General features: G+C 36.6%; 1 protein-coding gene across 1 annotated transcript; it reads left to right on the plus strand.

Annotated features, from left to right (window-relative positions):
• The first annotated feature begins 3,121 nt into the window (after positions 1–3,121).
• On the plus strand, positions 3,122–11,155 carry LOC135155518 (putative nuclease HARBI1). Its single transcript, XM_064104819.1, has 6 exons — positions 3,122–3,205; positions 6,056–6,119; positions 6,851–7,067; positions 7,556–7,842; positions 8,890–9,038; positions 9,636–11,155. The coding sequence occupies exons 2-6, from the start codon at positions 6,075–6,077 to the stop codon at positions 9,988–9,990; spliced, it is 1,053 nt and encodes a 350-aa protein (XP_063960889.1). The 5' UTR covers positions 3,122–3,205; positions 6,056–6,074; the 3' UTR covers positions 9,991–11,155.
• Positions 11,156–17,102: the final 5,947 nt, after the last annotated feature.

A 17,102-nucleotide genomic window follows, 5' to 3' on the forward strand; every position in this document is an offset into this window, starting at 1 on the left:
ACAACCAACTATGGCACAACGTTGTCAAAGCTAGAAACTAGTTCGATGGAGATTTGTTGGATAGTCGACGATGGCACAACGTTGGAAACTGGTAGATTGGAGATTAGTTAGATAGTATACAATGACACAACGTTGATAAAGCTGGAAACTAGTTAGATGGAAAGTTGTTGAACAACTGACACTGGCACAACGTTGGAAACTGGTAGATTGGAGATCAGTAGGATAGTCGACGATGACACAACGTTGGCAACGTTGGAAAGTTGTTGAACAACAGACAATGGCACAACATTGGAAACTAGTGTGTTGGAGATTTGTTGGACAGCCAACAACGTCACAACGTTGGAAACGCGTGTTTGATTGGATAGGTGTTGAACAGCCAACAAAGGCACAGCGTTGACTACGTCGGAAACTAGTTCGATGGAGAGTTGCTGAACAACCGACAAAGGAACAACGTTGGAAACTATTTTCTTTGAGATTTGTTGGACAGTCGACAATGGCACAACGTTGACAAAGTTGGAAACTAGTTTGATGGAGAGTTGTTGAACAACGGACAATGGCACAACGTGGACAGCGTAATTGGAATAGTTTATTGGACAGTTAACATTGACACAATGTTGGAAACTATAGTTTGTTGGATATTTGTTTGACAGTCAACATAATATCCCGGCATAATATACACAGTGTTGAGAACGTTAGAAATTGGTTCATTGGAGAATTGATAATTGATAAAGTTGGCGGAGTACAGCAAGTCTGCATATGCCGACTTAACCCAAGACAAGACAAGACTACTGGCATAATTTCCAATGGGGCCAAGGGGGGGGGGTCGATCAAGTAAGTTTGCTTGTCTATCCATGTCACCCTTGGTATCCCCCAGCAATAAGGGGAAAAGAAATCGAGAGAGAAGGAAAATAATGGGAAGGGAAAGAGGAACTAAAACTAAGTCTAAGGGGAAAACAAAAATAAAGATGGGGTAGAATAGAGAGGCTGCATGCACCTGGGGATGCAAATGTGTCGATTAATATAGAAAATAAAGAAGAAAAACAAGAAAAAAAATGTAGTTCAAGACCAGAATTTCCAGAAACGCCCTCGTCGATCCTTTGCAGCTGGCAAGGCCTTTCACAGTAAGTACGAGATATGTCATAGGCCTACCGTCACATAACTAGAAGAAATTGAAGAAGGAAATACAAGCATCAAATGTGCCTATTTAAAAATACCATACTATTCTGATGCGCAGAATTAGTCGCGACGTCGGACTCCTTCTGTCATGTCTGTGTAGTCTGCTTCCTTCAATTTTGAACTTGAAGAATCTGGCAGAATTTGGACTGGATAGTGGATATAGATAAGTAAATTCCAGAATATCTAGTGATCTGGAACAGTACTTATAAGCTGTATATTTAGGACCTACAATCTACAGTTGAATTTTCTTTGCACTTGCAGATAATCGGTAACTGCAACCATTGATCCCCTCCGAAAGATCACGGAGTCAGCTTCTTTGTGCGTACAGTCCGACGCTAGTATATTCGTGTACCGTAAGTAGTAGTAAAGTAGTACTTAACACCAGTCACTGCACAGTATAACATACTAACTAACCTCGTAATTAGCTTGTGTGAGTGACTAATACTAACCTCGCAATACGTGTGAGTGGGAACGAGTATGCGATACCAATGGCAAGGCAACAGTCATTGGATGATTTTCAAAATTCAAGTACAGTGTTGAAATCTGGTGTTGGTGTAACCCAGGCACCCAAGGGTTCATTACATGCCGCCGCGCACAGAAAAATCAAGCCATAGAAGTCGTGTGTTGTGGACCCAAGAAGTGAGATCCCAGCACGTGCGACCCACTAGTAAGAAATCCACTGCCAAACGCGGTTCGTGGTGCGAGGTTAGTATACTAATACTAACCTGGCAATACGTGTGAGTGTAACCCAGGGAGCTCCGGCCCGCTGCGCGGGCCGGAGCCCAGGGGCTTACCGTGTAATTCACCATACCCACGGTAGTAGCGTGAAGTATGGTCTAAATAATTATCCGAATAAATAGTTAAAACAGAAATTAAGCACTTACCACGATTATATGGATGAAGGTCTAACGAGTGGCAGCTTCCTGACATCGAGGCACAGACTGGAACCTAAAAAAACGAAAAGTTCTGTCGCGGTAGCTCTCCTCTTTCAGAATTCAAAACAAAATGGCCGATTGAGACCGAGACTAATAGCACTAGTGCATTAGTATACATCTCTATGATATAGACTTTGTCAAATTCGCGCATGCGCCCTACACCCTCGGTACCGGTCTCGAACGGCCATTTTGCTATGAATTCTGAAAGAAGGAGAGCTACCGCGACATAACTTTTTCGTTTTTTGAGGTTCCAGTCTGTGCCTCGATGTCAGGAAGCTGCCAATCGTTAGACCTTCATCCATATAACATACCTGCCAACCATTCCGATTTTGGCGGAATTATACCGATTTTTCGACCTCCATTCCGAATTCCGAATTTTAAAACCAAAATTCCGATTTTTGGGTTAATCAATATAGTGTTGAAATTATTGAAACGGCTGTATAATGCGACTAACGCATGCACGGCTGTAAGATGCGACTAACGCATAAACGACTGGAGCGCACGGCTACGCAAATGCGCTAGCTACACGATATACACAGAGAGCGACTTTAAACGGCGCGCGAACACTGCTAAGTGCGCAGTTCCATTGCAAATACATGTGAAAATTAACGAGCATACACGCAACGGCAGCACTTAGGGCGCTACATTTTGAGGTGTTGTCGTTAGCGTTGACTTCCGGAAAAAAATGGCGGCTGACATTGGCTAGCGAAAGAGCCAGTTTTTAGTGAGGACATGTTTTCACAATCCACAAACATCGGAAAAACCGTGAAAGAGTAACCTTTTTAGACCCCTTGGCCCGAATTCACAAAAGAAGTTTAAACCATGGTCGAGGTTTAAACCCCCTCTAAGGTTTAAATTTAGACCACGGTCTCGATTTTGCTATTCACAAAAGAAGTTTAAACCGCCGGGGGGTTTAACTACGTCATAATTTGGTTTTAATTTAGACTGCTCATAGGGGTGGTTTAATTCCTAAACGCGCGTGCGCAAAATCGACTTGTCCATCTTGGCGCCGAAATTTTGAAGACAAATTTGCAGACGATTCAGTCCAAATCCGCCGTATCGTGTGTGATAGTGGCCAAGTTCAAGCACAAATCGTAAGTATATCGTTATATTTCCGATGCCTATTTTCATTCAATTTCGTATTAACATTATATGCATACCTCGTATTTATTTTAAATCAATAAATTGTCATTCGAAAAGACCATGACATTGTTGTTTTTTACGTTATCGCAGCAGTGTTTTAATGCTAGTCCCATTTGTTCACTTTTGTGTTGGAAGTTATAGGCTACACGAGTTTCGCCCGATCCTTCAATCATCGCGATCTCGCCTCGCACAAGGGTGGACATTGATTAGATCTCAATGTAACGTGGACAAAGCGAATTTCAAACGAATTAAATAAAGAAACCTTGGAATATGATGATTTGCATTCCATGCCATGGCATTATTTTAGCCTATGATATGAATGATATGAATATCCTGAATATGATTATGACTTATGACTATCTTATGTTATGAGGCTGTACTGAAGCGAGCTATAATCTATATCAACTGAGTCTGACTGAGTGAGACTGAGTGAGACTGAGAGAGCCTTACTCACACACACGTATTGCGAGGTTAGTAACCTCGCACCATGCCCATGAACCGCGTTTGGCAGTGGATTTCTAACTAGTGGGTCGCGCGTGCTGGGATCTCACTTCTGGTGTGCACAACACGACTAAGTTACTAATGGTTGATTTTTCTGTGCGCGGCGGCATGTAATGAACCCTTAAGTTAGTTTGGGCTTTGCCTTTTTGGGTGAGTCTGACTGAGCTCTTCTAACGTTAAGCCTTAGTTAAGTTTATAGCCTAGCCCTAGGCTAACGTAACTGAGTGGTCCTCCTGCCCCTGGCCCGAACTGTCCTAACAAATTACTTACTAACTTAGGCTAAATAATAATAAAATCTAGTTAGTAGGATAATCGTGTGCGTAGCCGTAGCATAGAGGACGGGCGAAATTGAAACTTTTGACCCACCCCCCCTCCCTCCCCCCTGAGATCCTGTCATCCGTCCACAATTAAAAAAGAAAAAAAGCTTCTTCGACTTCGTCATTTCAAGTCCGATTTCAGTTCTGTTTGCTATATCATAGCACTAGGTGGGGGCCCGGGGGGGCCACTTCCATTGACGAGTGGATACCATGCGCGACCATGGGGTCTCGAAAAGCACCCTAAACACGTAATTTCCATATTCTGAAAATGCACCCCTTAACAAGTATTGGCGTGTGAAATCCTACCCTTAACAAGTATTGGAAACAAAACGATACTGGTGGGGGATTCTAAACTTCTACACAAATTTTTTTACTCATTAAATATGTTAATTTATGCACATTTTGCAAAATGAAAGTATGGGAAAAAAGGAGGAAGAACGAATTAAACAATGAAGGAAAGAAAAATGTTTCTTTCATTCTTTGAAAGAAACTGAAAGAAAGAAAAAATCAGGAGGGGAGGAAAGAAATTAAAGGGAAAAGAATTGGAAGGGTAAAATAAAATAAAGAATGAAAAAGGATGGATGAATTAAAGCGAGGGAGGAAAGAATGAAGAGATAAGAAAATGAAAGAAAAACAATAATGGAAGGAGAGAAAGAACAAAAAGAAAAAGGGGAGAAAGGTGGAGAAGAAAGCAAAGAAAAGTTTGAGGAAAGAAAGAAGGAAGGAAATAAAAACAAGGAACTTTAAAAAAGAAGGAAAGTAAGAGAAAGAAGGAAAGACAAATGAACATAAATAGGAAAGATTGGAAATGAAGTTAGATTGAGAAAAAAGGCAAGCAGGAAGGATAGAAAAGAAAGAAAAATGAAAAAAAAGAGGAAAAAGTTCAAACTTAAAGCAAACAAAAAATCCAATCATTTTAACGAAAAATCTTCTCCGATCCAACATGCCTAGCTATATTAATAGCCTGCCACACACAGGCAGGAGGCCAGTTCGTTATCAATGTATTGGGTAGCAAGAAAATCACCGTAGAACTTGCAAGTTAACAGTTATCAATTTTAATGTTACGTCTGCTTTGTCATCTGTTGGTTATTTGATGAATATTCTTCACATTTCTATGTATTAATTATACTTTTTTCAATATTCTGAAATACGGGACAAATAGGCGTCCCGGGAAGGGTATGTCGGGACGGGACGTCTGGTCACCCGGGGGGGGGGGGGTTATGTCACTGTGATCATAACCTATTATTATGGGGATTGGGATCTTAATACATTTTACATTTTTCCTTGACAATGATTAATGTTAGCTGTCTTGTTTTTTTTATTTTTTTTGCCCGGGGGGGCCACTTACATTGACGGGTGGATACCATGCGCGACCAAAAAAACACGTAAAAAGGATGTCCTTTTCACGATAGGGCACGTTACGTACGTAACGTGATAAGGGTGTCAAAAACACAAAAATAATGAAAAAAGGGTATCTATTTCGCTATAGGACAATTACGTGTTTAGGGTCGAATTTGCGGGGATGATAAAACAAAATTAAAATGTTTTATAAAGGATGTCCTTTTTGCCCCAACACTTCGTGTTTAGAGTCCAATTTTCGCGAGATGTAGAAGATGGGGTCGTACTAAACCAAAATAGGTAAAGCCGACGACCGAAAGACCCGTAACAATAAAACATTCCTGTACTTGTTTAGGGGTTCGTTTCAGGGAATATTTGCCAAGAGTATCGTTTTGTTTCCAATACTTGTTAAGGGTAGGGTTTCACACGCCAATACTTGTTAAGGGGTGCATTTTCAGAATATGGAAATTACGTGTTTAGGGTGCTTTTCGAGACCCCATGGTCGCGCATGGTATCCACTCGTGAATGGAACTGGCCCCCCCGGGTTTTTTGCATGAATGATGAGATGCTTTATATAAATTGTTTTTATTTATGCCTATCGTCTTGCATGAATTAATACAGTATCAATTTTCTATTGTGTCACAGAGTTGCAAACATCGTAAATATGGCCTATCTTCATCACGTTCGTCGTATCCGAAGATTGAGAGAGGTATGAATATACAAGTCAAAAGAGGTTTTATTTCATTGGTCAAATTAGATTTGTGTTCTGTACTACCAAGGGCCTTTTCACATGTGAATCTTGATTCATTGTAATGATTGCTATTGTAATTGTTATTAGCGTTCATGATTCTAATCATGTTCTAGTTTGGTTTCACACGTGCTAAATATTCGTCATTAGCCTTGTTTTTCACTGGAATAATTCAAATTACGATTTTTTAACCATGTGAAGGGCAGTTAGTGTTAACAATCCTGATCCTATCAAACCATTGCATCCCTTGGTTGCAATGAAAAGATGTGGAGACAATTATTATTTTTTTATAAATGAACATTAAATAAAGGTCAAGTCCACCCCAGAAAAATGTTGATTTGAATAAATGGAGAAAAATCAAATTAGCATAATGCTTAAAATTCATCAAAATTGGATGTAAAATAAGATTAAGTAAGCTACAGTATGTCCTTTTAAAGTTTCGCTTATTTTTCACAAATAGTGATATGCACAACTCAGTGACATGAGACAGTCGAGATGTCCCTCACTCACTATTTTGTTTTTGTCTCACCTGCAAGTAATTTTCTTTAAGACTCCCGATACCCTGAGTGATCTATTCTGGTCCAAGTTTGGAATTCATTGGCAAACTAGATCTATGAACTCATATATTTACATTATTTGAACAAATTTAAAGATATTGCTAAAACATGCAACTGTCCCCTATATGTACACAGAATCCAGAAGGGAGGCCACAAAGAGGTCCCCGGGACCTGAAGGACCCTTTTGAATTGTACGATGAAGAAGCATTCCGGATACGATATCGTTTTTCCAAGGAGAGCGTCATCTACATCATCGACATGCTTGAAGCAGACTTGACGAGGAACACGGAGAGGAACAATCCTCTACCAGTCAGTCTACAGGTTTTGACAGTTCTACGATTTTATGCCGTTGGTGAGTAATTGATGTACCCTTAATATTAATAGCACCAAAAAATGTATCTTTTCTGAGCAAATAAAGATTGCTTTGCTATGTATATTTTAAATGCTAATAAATCTTCCATTGATTTGAAATTGACAGAAAGTGCATTCTGACCAGATGTGAAATCATGAGGCTTTACAGAGGCTTACACTTATCTTGTAATTATATTTAATTAAGGTAAATATGTGAAGTTTGGTCGTAATGACATGGGCTTCACTTTAAGTGATGAATGTCCTTAATTGAATTTCGATCCCTCAATCTATTCTTTTGTGCTATTTAGTTCTCAGATTTTAAATAACTTTTAAATAGGGCTATTCAATTGCTCAAACTGTGATTAAGCTTAAAGTCAATATAAGGATTAGTATTATTATTATTGCTGTTGACATTAACTATTTCTAGAGTAGTTTCATTTAGTTTGTTTTATGAATGTCGATTTGATCTCATTTTTCTTTCTAACATAGGATCTTTCCAGAGGATGCATGGTGATGAGGCAACAGTATCACAGTCATCTGTCAGTAGAGTGATCAAAGATGTGTCTGAAGCTATTGCAAGGAGGAAGAGGCAATTCATGACCTTTCCTGCAACGAGAGAAGAAGTTGAAACGACCCAGCAGCAATTTTACGACTACTGCAGATTTCCAGGGGTCATTGGTGCAATTGATGGGACTCATGTCTACATCCAGAGTCCTGGTGGCGAACAAGCCATGTACTTCTTGAACAGGAAGAACAGATATTCGGTCAATGTTCAGGTAAGTAAATTTGTAATTTTTAATTCCCATCCGAAATTGGGAAAATCAAATTAATTTTCAACCAAATAGTTATGGAATTATGTGAATATGAATAATGTGATATTATTTTGGCCAGCTGTGCACGATTACTTTTTTTGAAGCTCCGAAAATCTGGACTGCTCCACTGTCCAACACGTGAATGAGCTAAATATTGTGGTGGTGGGAGGGGGACGAGGATGCAGAGCTACCTGAAGTGCTTAAAATATGAAGCCTTCAATAATGGCTAAGAAGGGTTCTAAATTAACAGAAGATATAAAAATGCCAACATACTACAAAATTTAAGTGAATACATCAAAAATAAAATGAATATAAAAAAAGAACACCATCCGATTGATCTTCCATAATAGGGATATCGAATGCTAGATTACACAAAATCCAAGGAAATTAATACGCATTTAAATTTCAAATACAGTCAAGTTTTTGTATTCCCTTTGTTATAAAATTATTAAACCTCAATTCCAGGTTAATAGTAGATCGAACTTTTATTTTCTTTTTTTTTTGTACTGGCTCCCACGCGCCACTCCGCAAGGCTCTGGGCGCCACAAGTGGCGTGCGTGCCACCATTTGAGAATCCCTGATTTAGGCCATATACATGCATCAACACAAGACTGCAATTCTTATATAGATAATTATAAATGTCATCTATCCATACCCTTCATTTGCATATTGCAACTAGGATATACAAAAATGGAATTTATTAAACTATTAACTTCTTGCATTATCAATTATTATGAAAGGGTAATTTAAATGTTTGTTCTATGTTAAGATTTTACATATCAATTAATGAATATAAGTGCAAGGAGACTGAATATAATTTGCCAAGGGTCATTCAAATTCATATGTTGGGAGATTGCTGCACTAACTGCAGGCAGTTGAGTCAAATAACACATTTGGAAGAATGTTGCAATAATCAGGAAAGTAAGTGCAGTTAAATTACCTGCCAAGCTTGAAATGCAATGTACATGTAAATGTGTGATTCATGTATGTCTACTTTTTCAAATTTAATAGGTAGTTTGTGATCTTGCTGGGAAAATAACAAGTATTGTGGCAAGGTGGCCTGGCAGCACCCATGATTCCCGGATTTTCAATGAGAGCTCACTGAAGGAACAGCTGGAGGCAAGGGCAGATGGTGCTGAGTGGCTTCTTGGAGATAGTGGGTATGTACATTGGTCATTAAGTGTATCCCTTTCTTAAAGGAACCTACACCAAAATATCTAGTTAAATTGTTATAATGACTATTAAAGGATAATCTGAATTAATTAAACTTTATTATTGAGATGTCACATGCACCCAAAATGTGGCACCCCCAATTTATTATTCTTGTAATTCAAATTCAATAATTACATTTTATTTTTTCTTAATGAAAACAAAAGAGGGATCCATTATTTCACAAAATAAAAGAACCCACTTCATCAGCATAGATTTCTTTGATGGAAGGGGAGGGGGGTGAGATATTAATATGGTTTACTTAGAAAGTACAATAATTTTATCATTAATTCATTAGTATAAAGTAGAATTAATTTGTCCATTTTGGATTGAATTTATAAAGTTTCAACTTCAGATTTGGTTCTCTTATTACTTTGTATTTGTGCAAACGGCTGTGGCAAGAATAAGAAATGGATCATAATTTTTCAAATTTCTACTGTATTGCTTTGAAATAAATCGCTTAGGAAATTATTAATTAGTGCGTCCAATTCCCTACATAAATTTAATAGTAAGAGACTTACATGTATTTTTTTCCATTTCCATTTCAGGTACCCATGTCTTCCCTATCTCATGACCCCTCTCCTGAATCCTCAGGGACGGCCACAGGTACGCTATAATGCTGCCCACAAAAGAGGGCGTTGTATTATTGAGCGGACCTTTGGTCGTTTGAAGAGGAGGTTCCCTTGCCTCAATTATCTCCGCGTGAAGGTGGACACTACATTTGCAATCATAGTGTCTTGCTCGGTCCTGTGGAATATCTCTCTTGACCGGCGCGAGCCAGATATTCCAGGACCTGAGCCTGAGGAAATGCCTCCACTTGTCCACCTTCCTCCTGGCCTCCACGACGTTGTCGTAGGAAGGCTCAGGAGAGAGCAGATAATTGAGGATCACTTTAATCGTTAAGGCATGTCTGTGTATGTATATACATATAGAAGGTAATTTTTGTCTCACCTGCGTAGCACAGCGGGACTAAAAGCGCTGCTTTTCTGACAACGGCGGCGTCAACAATGAAATCTTAACCGAGGTTAATTTTTGGTAATGTCATAACTATGAAAGTTTTTGGATGTAGTTCATGAAACAGACATGAGAGGAATCAAAGATCACTTATTGTTATGCACAAGTCTTAGGTCATATGATCAAGGTAAAAAAAAGGTCATTTTGGGTCAATGATCATGTTTTCTATTGTGAGTATATTTAATAGTTTTCTAAGTCATCACTGCTGCTATATTGATTCGCGTAATGCAGGCGAGACTGCCAGAGGCGTTCGACTTATCATGGGAAGGGCAGTGAATTTGATCCGAACGAAAATGTTTGAAATCTGAAACTTAACTATCCTGAATTCTATAGTGCAAATTTCAGGCTTTTTCCTTATTAAATATTGCTTAATTTGGTACATTAAAACACTCCCACATTTGTGCAAATTCTTTTTTTTTTTTTTTGTCATCAGAATTAACACAAAGAAAATATCACAGACATGCCTTACATTAAAGTAAAGTAGCCACTCGGGACTATCTGCTCTGCCTCCAACCGTTCATTCAGTAGCTGCAGAGGATATTTGGAAATCATGAAGCTGCCAAGGTACTTGTTATTTTTCCAGCAAGCAAGGTTTTCATGCAGCTACATTTACATCTGAATTACATTCCGAAAGTTTGGGCCTTTGTTTGAGGGGGGAGGGTGCCTCCATCATGAAAAGTTATTACCAGAAGCATTAATATATTTAAAAGGTTATATGCCCATCCCCTTTTCCTTGATAACTAATAATCTATGTTTATGGGTGAGAAATTTAACTGCTTGGATTACAGAATATCAGGATGTAAGCAGGGAAAAGAATACACAAGGGCTACGGATGAATATGCCCCTTAATTAACTGCAAAAAAAGCACTGTTAAACTAAACAAGAAAAGCCCCCGAAAAATATCATAGGGTCCATTGTTAACTGTACATGTAATACAAAAGTTAACATTCTGGCTTGTCCCCAAAGTAGCCCTGCAAAAATATTGATTTTTTCCCCCTCTGCATGATGGGTAATTTGTATATTTATTATATAATGGCTAGTTCACAAGACAAGGAATAAAAAAAGTGAAAGCTGGAAAAGAATATATAATACATAATCAGAATAATGAATATATTTTGATTAATATGGAGGGCATTCTAGTTTTGACATTTTCCTATTTGGAATGTAATTCAGAATGCAAATACAGTTGTATGCTACACTGGGAAACAAACATCCTACACAAAGAGCGGTATCCTGTTGTTCTTGTCAAGAAGTTATTTGGCTATTCCTACCATGATTCTGTATGTACACATATCTCATCAATGCACCTTGTATGCCTGGTTAGCTGCAGTACTTGTAAAATTGTCTGTTGACCTGTATTAATTTCTTCTTTCAATGTTTGAAACGTCAGGATTGTTTCATCCTCCTTGCATTAGTTTTCTACCGTTTTTTATTACTCTTATAGCTGTGATATTGATGCCTCATCATAGTGTCAATCGTAGAGCTGTCATTACCTGTAGTATATTTTTTGTGTGTTCCTCTCAAAAATATCTTCAAGCATGTTGATGATGTAATTTACTGTCACTTCTTCATCGTACAATTCAAAGTAATAATAATTGTGGAAGCCATCAGTTCTTGCATTTTTCTCCTGTGATATGGAACTTTTAGTCTAGTCTTAGGAGTTAGGAAATATAAAATTATTGAACGTTCATGTGCAGAAGGTACATAGACACAATGGCAAAGAAATAAATTGAGAGCAACAAGATCATTAACAGTGTCTGAATTCCACTTTATTGACGTTTATCTTCTGCATAATAGATATTTCTTCAACTTTATTGACATTGGTGGTCTAATAAATATATTTATATATATATATATGTACTCATAAAAATATATGTCTTTTTACAAGAGATGGCATGGGTGATTGGAACATGCTCTCTGATAAAGAATTTTTGTTAATGAAAATTATGATGAAAGAACTTGTATCTAAAATACTTGAACTTTCTAAAAGACAAGATAAGGAGCATTAAAAGATACTGTTACAGTTACTGCCATTCGTGTCAAAGGGCAGAACTACCTCTTACAGGTTGAGATCTGAAGTAATTAAATGTACCAACATCAAAGTGAAATAAGAAGGATATATGGAATTTGTAATTAATGCCAATGTAAGGGACAAGTCCACCTAGTAAACTAAATGTTCTGAAGAAATATGAAGAAACATAAACGAATGAAAACACTTCAAAGTTCATCAAAATCAGAGATGAAATAAGGCAGTAAGGAGGATTTAATCCTCACAGGAAGAAAGAGCTGCCTTGAGCTTAGCTTCTTCTGTTTTCTTCTTGACTTTGAGGATTTCCATGTTAAATTCATGCTCGATTCTCATGTATTCAAGGCGTATTTGGTGTTCTTCTTCCGCCAATTCAACAAGTCTTTCTTCACTTGAGCTGGTTGACGTTTTGGGCCCGGTGTTGTGGTGGGAATTACTTGTACATCCCCTCTTTAATCCGCGAGACTGCGGCTTTGGAGTTCTTTCTTCATGACTAGGAGAGAACATCAAAATGCATATTAAGAAATGTACCTCTTGTTTACTAAAAGAAAAACATCATCTTTGGCTGTAAAAGGAATGAAATGTATGTATATATGTATACATGTATATACATGAAATGTATATATGAACTTGAATGAATTTTATTTGACTTAATATTTCAGAATCATATGTTGAACTGGAAGAATATTGTTAAAGTCTACTGTATTATACATACTAATTTATATGCAATATGTACATGAAATTGGTGTATTGAAAATGATGACCCTGCTGAAAAAAGTTAATTCTATGACAGTAATATGTTTATTCATTTCTTTACCAGAGCAACAGTTTGAGAAATCTTAGTGTTAGTGATTTAAAATACCTTGAAAGGGGGCCTTGCGTGATTTGCGTCACACCAGATCTGATCTGACTTCCTTGTGAAGTTGAGCATGATGAAGAAGTCCTATTAATTTTAAGTTTTGGAATGAAATATATTTCATTATAGAATAATTTGACTCTGCAAATAAAAGCTCTTGCACATCGTTTTATCAAAATTGTATTTAAGTATCTGCTATTTATTCAAATATTTCATGAGAAAGTATGTATGTGCACCTGCATAAATATTATTGAAAATGATGATCCAACTATTCAGTTGGAGCAGTTAACATGTGTTTTTTTCACTTCTAAATTTTCATACATAAAGATAAATATTGAGAATTCATGAATACCTTGAAATGGGTAAATTGATGACTGTAGATACAGTCAGTGTTCCTAATTCATATATCAGAATCACTGAATATTGTTAAAATCTACTATATTCTACATACTAATTTATATGCAACATGTACATGAAATTGGTCATTGAAAGTGATGACCCTGCTGAAAAAAAATAATTCTATGAAAGTAATATGTTTGTTCATTTCTTTATCAGAGCAACAGTTTGAGAAATCTCAGTGTTAGTGATTTAAAATACCTTGAAAGAGGGCCTTGCGTGAGTTGCGTCACACCATTTCCGATCTGACTTCCTTGAGAAGTTGAGCCTGATGAAGGTGTCCTATTAATTTCAATTTTTTTAAATGAAAAGATTTCATTATAGAGTAATTTTACTCTAAAAATAAAAGCTGTCGCACACCATTCTATCAAAATAATAATGTAGGTATCATTTATTTATGCAAATATTTCCTGATTTAAAAAAAATATGTATGTGCATCAAAATTATTGAAATTGATGATCCAACTATTCAGTTGGAGAAGTTTGCATGTTTTTTTTACTTTTAAATCTTCATACATAAAGATAAATATTGAGAATTCATAAATAGGCGTACCTTGAAATTGGGATATTGATGATTGTAGAAACACTTGGGTCTAGGGTTGAATCATGAGATTCTGCTTCTGATGGTGAAATTGCTCTATTTGGGGAGAAAGAAAATGTCAATGAAATGTAATGTTTTCTTTAATAGTCACATGAAAATTTATTTATGCATGAATGTATTTATTTCAAATTAAAGGAATAATTCATCTCAGAAATTGAATTTACTTGCAAGGATTGCCAACAATCTGTTGCAATTAGAAAATAAATGAATTCATATTAATATAATGTTGTCAATGTGCACATGTATTTCAGTTCCCCATTGAATAAACATGAAATGAATGCTTCAATACCTTTGTTCAAGGAATATTCTTGTTGAAGATGTTTTGTTAGATGTTGTGCCGAGTATAAAGAGAAAAAATTCTAAACATCAGCTGAGAGAAAAATTCTGAATGAAAATTGTAGATTGCCAAATTTTCTTCACAATATTTATAATTGTACTTTGAAGTTTGACCTTATACCTGACATGAAACTGACTTTGGTAAGAATAAATATTTCATTTTCTTTGATTTCCCAGTTCCCACCTTTCCTATTAATCGTTCAATATAAATGAAATGCATTTGGAAAAGTGATAAATTTAGAGATTCTAAAAAATGATACAACAAGAAATTGGGTTCACTTGTTATTAGTACTTATCATTTTATGTTTATGTATATATGAATTATATTATTCTTTCATTTGCAAGTGTGTACAGTGTTGTGTGAGAGTGTGTATGTGTTATATTTATTTCAATAATTTTTCAATTCTTTTTAGGAGTGGTGTACAAAAATGGTACTGGTATTGACAAATACACCTCTTCTTGGTGAGTTCCCTTTTTTTCATGTGCCCTTCAAAGATTTTAAAGAAAAATATAAAGATAAAATTACCTGGTGTGCTCCACAGTGTCAGAATCCAACTGAGGTCTTTGGAATTGATCCTCGATACTATTTATGGGGGAAAAAGAAAGATATACGTTAGTATCCATTGCATTATTATTTTTTTATGATATTTCCCATCAAAAGTCATATACATGTAGCTACATTGCCACAGGGCCGATCCGCTTTAATTTAAAATGTATAAAAATAAATTGATGCTGCCCTTGATAAAAACTTGTACATTTAAAAATATTTATTTCATTTCATTCATGCTTTTAATAACCTTTATTAATATACTTTTTTCATTTGAGATGGGGGGTGGCCTTTTAATTTTTTTAGGATTGTCAAAGCATAAAAATATTAGTAGATAATCTCCAAAATCAAATATTGGACCACTGATAATTGGTATCTAACGTTTTTTTATGCGTGAATATGAGAATTTAAATGACTATCTCTTGCAAAAAAAATCCACTTAAATCGCAATCATGGCCATATGCAGCGGGCACTGGCGTAAATCCCGGGGGGGGATGGGGGGGATATATCCCCCCACTTTTCGAGGAGGGGGGGATGGCCTGTACAAACATCCCCCCCACTTTTTACGAAAGAAATGAAAAAAAATCACAAAAGATAATTGTTTTATTGGTGAAAATTCTTCCAAAAATACCGCTTAACAAATAAAATAATATTATTGAATAATAAAATGCAAATAAAGAGCCAGTTCACCATTTCCAAACGAAATACCTCAAATTCATCAATGTTGGGGTCTTTGGGAAGGGATTAAGATGGAATGTCAATTTTTTTTTAATGTAATCTCTAATAAACCATTAAACCATCATGGGGTAAAAAAGATAATAATATTGGAGGGGTATTTGCCATATGGACATACAGTGGCGTAACTACGGGGGACATGGGGGGCACATCCCCCCCATCGGCTGACCAAAAAAAAAAACGGGGAAAGGGGGAAAATGAGAAAAGAGGGAGAAAGGAAGAGAAACGTAGTGGGAAAGAAGAAAATATTATTCATTATAATGTTATATTATATTATAATTATGTTAAGTTACATTACATAAGAAACATTTTTATCATAACTTTATGAAACATAATTTGCCCAGGGCCTACGTCTCAATTGTTCCTGGTGCTCGCATTGTCTTTTTAACGAGATATATAATCCTGTTGTACCAAAACATCCCGTTTTCAAGTCAATATAAACCAAATATATTTCCTAGCACTTGAGTTATCATTGTTTTATGTAGTGACATATGCTTTTTTTTCATGACTCAAAAGTGATTGCCCCATGTTAAGGTCTTCGTATATATGAAACATTTCCTGTCCGTGATTACGTTCGCATTTTTCATGGATTGGTGAGATATGTCTACTCTTCATGAATTCCTAAAATCAGTCCTTAAAATGTCCCTTCTTCTGATCTGAATATCAAAAATTTTCAGCTCGCGCTTCGCACTCGCATTGTTAAGCGAGACAGGTACCTATCATGATTACACAAATTTGATTATAATGTCCCTTTTTAGGTGTGAATATAAAAAAATTTCAGCTCGCGCTTCGCGCTCGCATTATTTGATGAGTGAGATACATATCCGTTTAATGACAATGTCCTTAAAATGTCTCTATTAGGTCACTCACTCAGTCATTCAAAAATTTTGCTGGTGCCCCCCCCCCCCAATGCCGTGACCCACGGTACGCCACTGTGGACATATCAATGACAATTCCTTGCATATCTAAAAACATGATTGCAAAAAAATGCCAAAATATTTCAGTCATCCCCCCCACCCATCAACACGGATTTACGCCAGTGGCAGCGGGGACAGTCACCCCCTCCCTTTTGAAAACGGGGTAAAGTTTTACTAAGAATTTTGACAAAATTCAATAAAAATTTGCACAAAATCCTTGCTTTCGAAAATGCAAAAGCTTGCTCGATACGCTCCCTTGCATACAAGTAGTTTTTTACGAAAAATTGTATGTAACAGTGTCTTGTCACCGGGATTAATTTCTGCGTATATTTGTGATCGCATTGAATGCAATTAACCAATGGAACACCTACACATTTCAAAATTGTATCAATATTTATATATATCTAAAATATTAATTAAATACATCCAGGCCTGTAGCCCTATGCAATTTTTTTTTTATTTTCGAGCTGGGACAAAATCCTTCTTTGTAATATTTTTGGGGTCCTTCCGCAAAATTTCAGGGGGTTCAATTTCACCCACAGGACATACCCCATTTTCCTTTGAAAATTAAACATTTCAAAATCCCCC

The sequence above is a fragment of the Lytechinus pictus genome, chromosome 9 (genome assembly GCF_037042905.1).
Source record: "Lytechinus pictus isolate F3 Inbred chromosome 9, Lp3.0, whole genome shotgun sequence".
NCBI lineage: Eukaryota > Metazoa > Echinodermata > Echinoidea > Temnopleuroida > Toxopneustidae > Lytechinus > Lytechinus pictus.

Coding starts and splice junctions, on each gene's coding strand:
- LOC135155518 (XM_064104819.1), top strand. CDS start 6,075: ATGGCCTATCTTCATCACGTTCGTCGTATCCGAAGATTGAGAGAG. Junction 7,068..7,555: donor TCTACGATTTTATGCCGTTG/GTGAGTAATTGA, acceptor TTTCTAACATAG/GATCTTTCCAGAGGATGCAT. Junction 7,843..8,889: donor GATATTCGGTCAATGTTCAG/GTAAGTAAATTT, acceptor CAAATTTAATAG/GTAGTTTGTGATCTTGCTGG.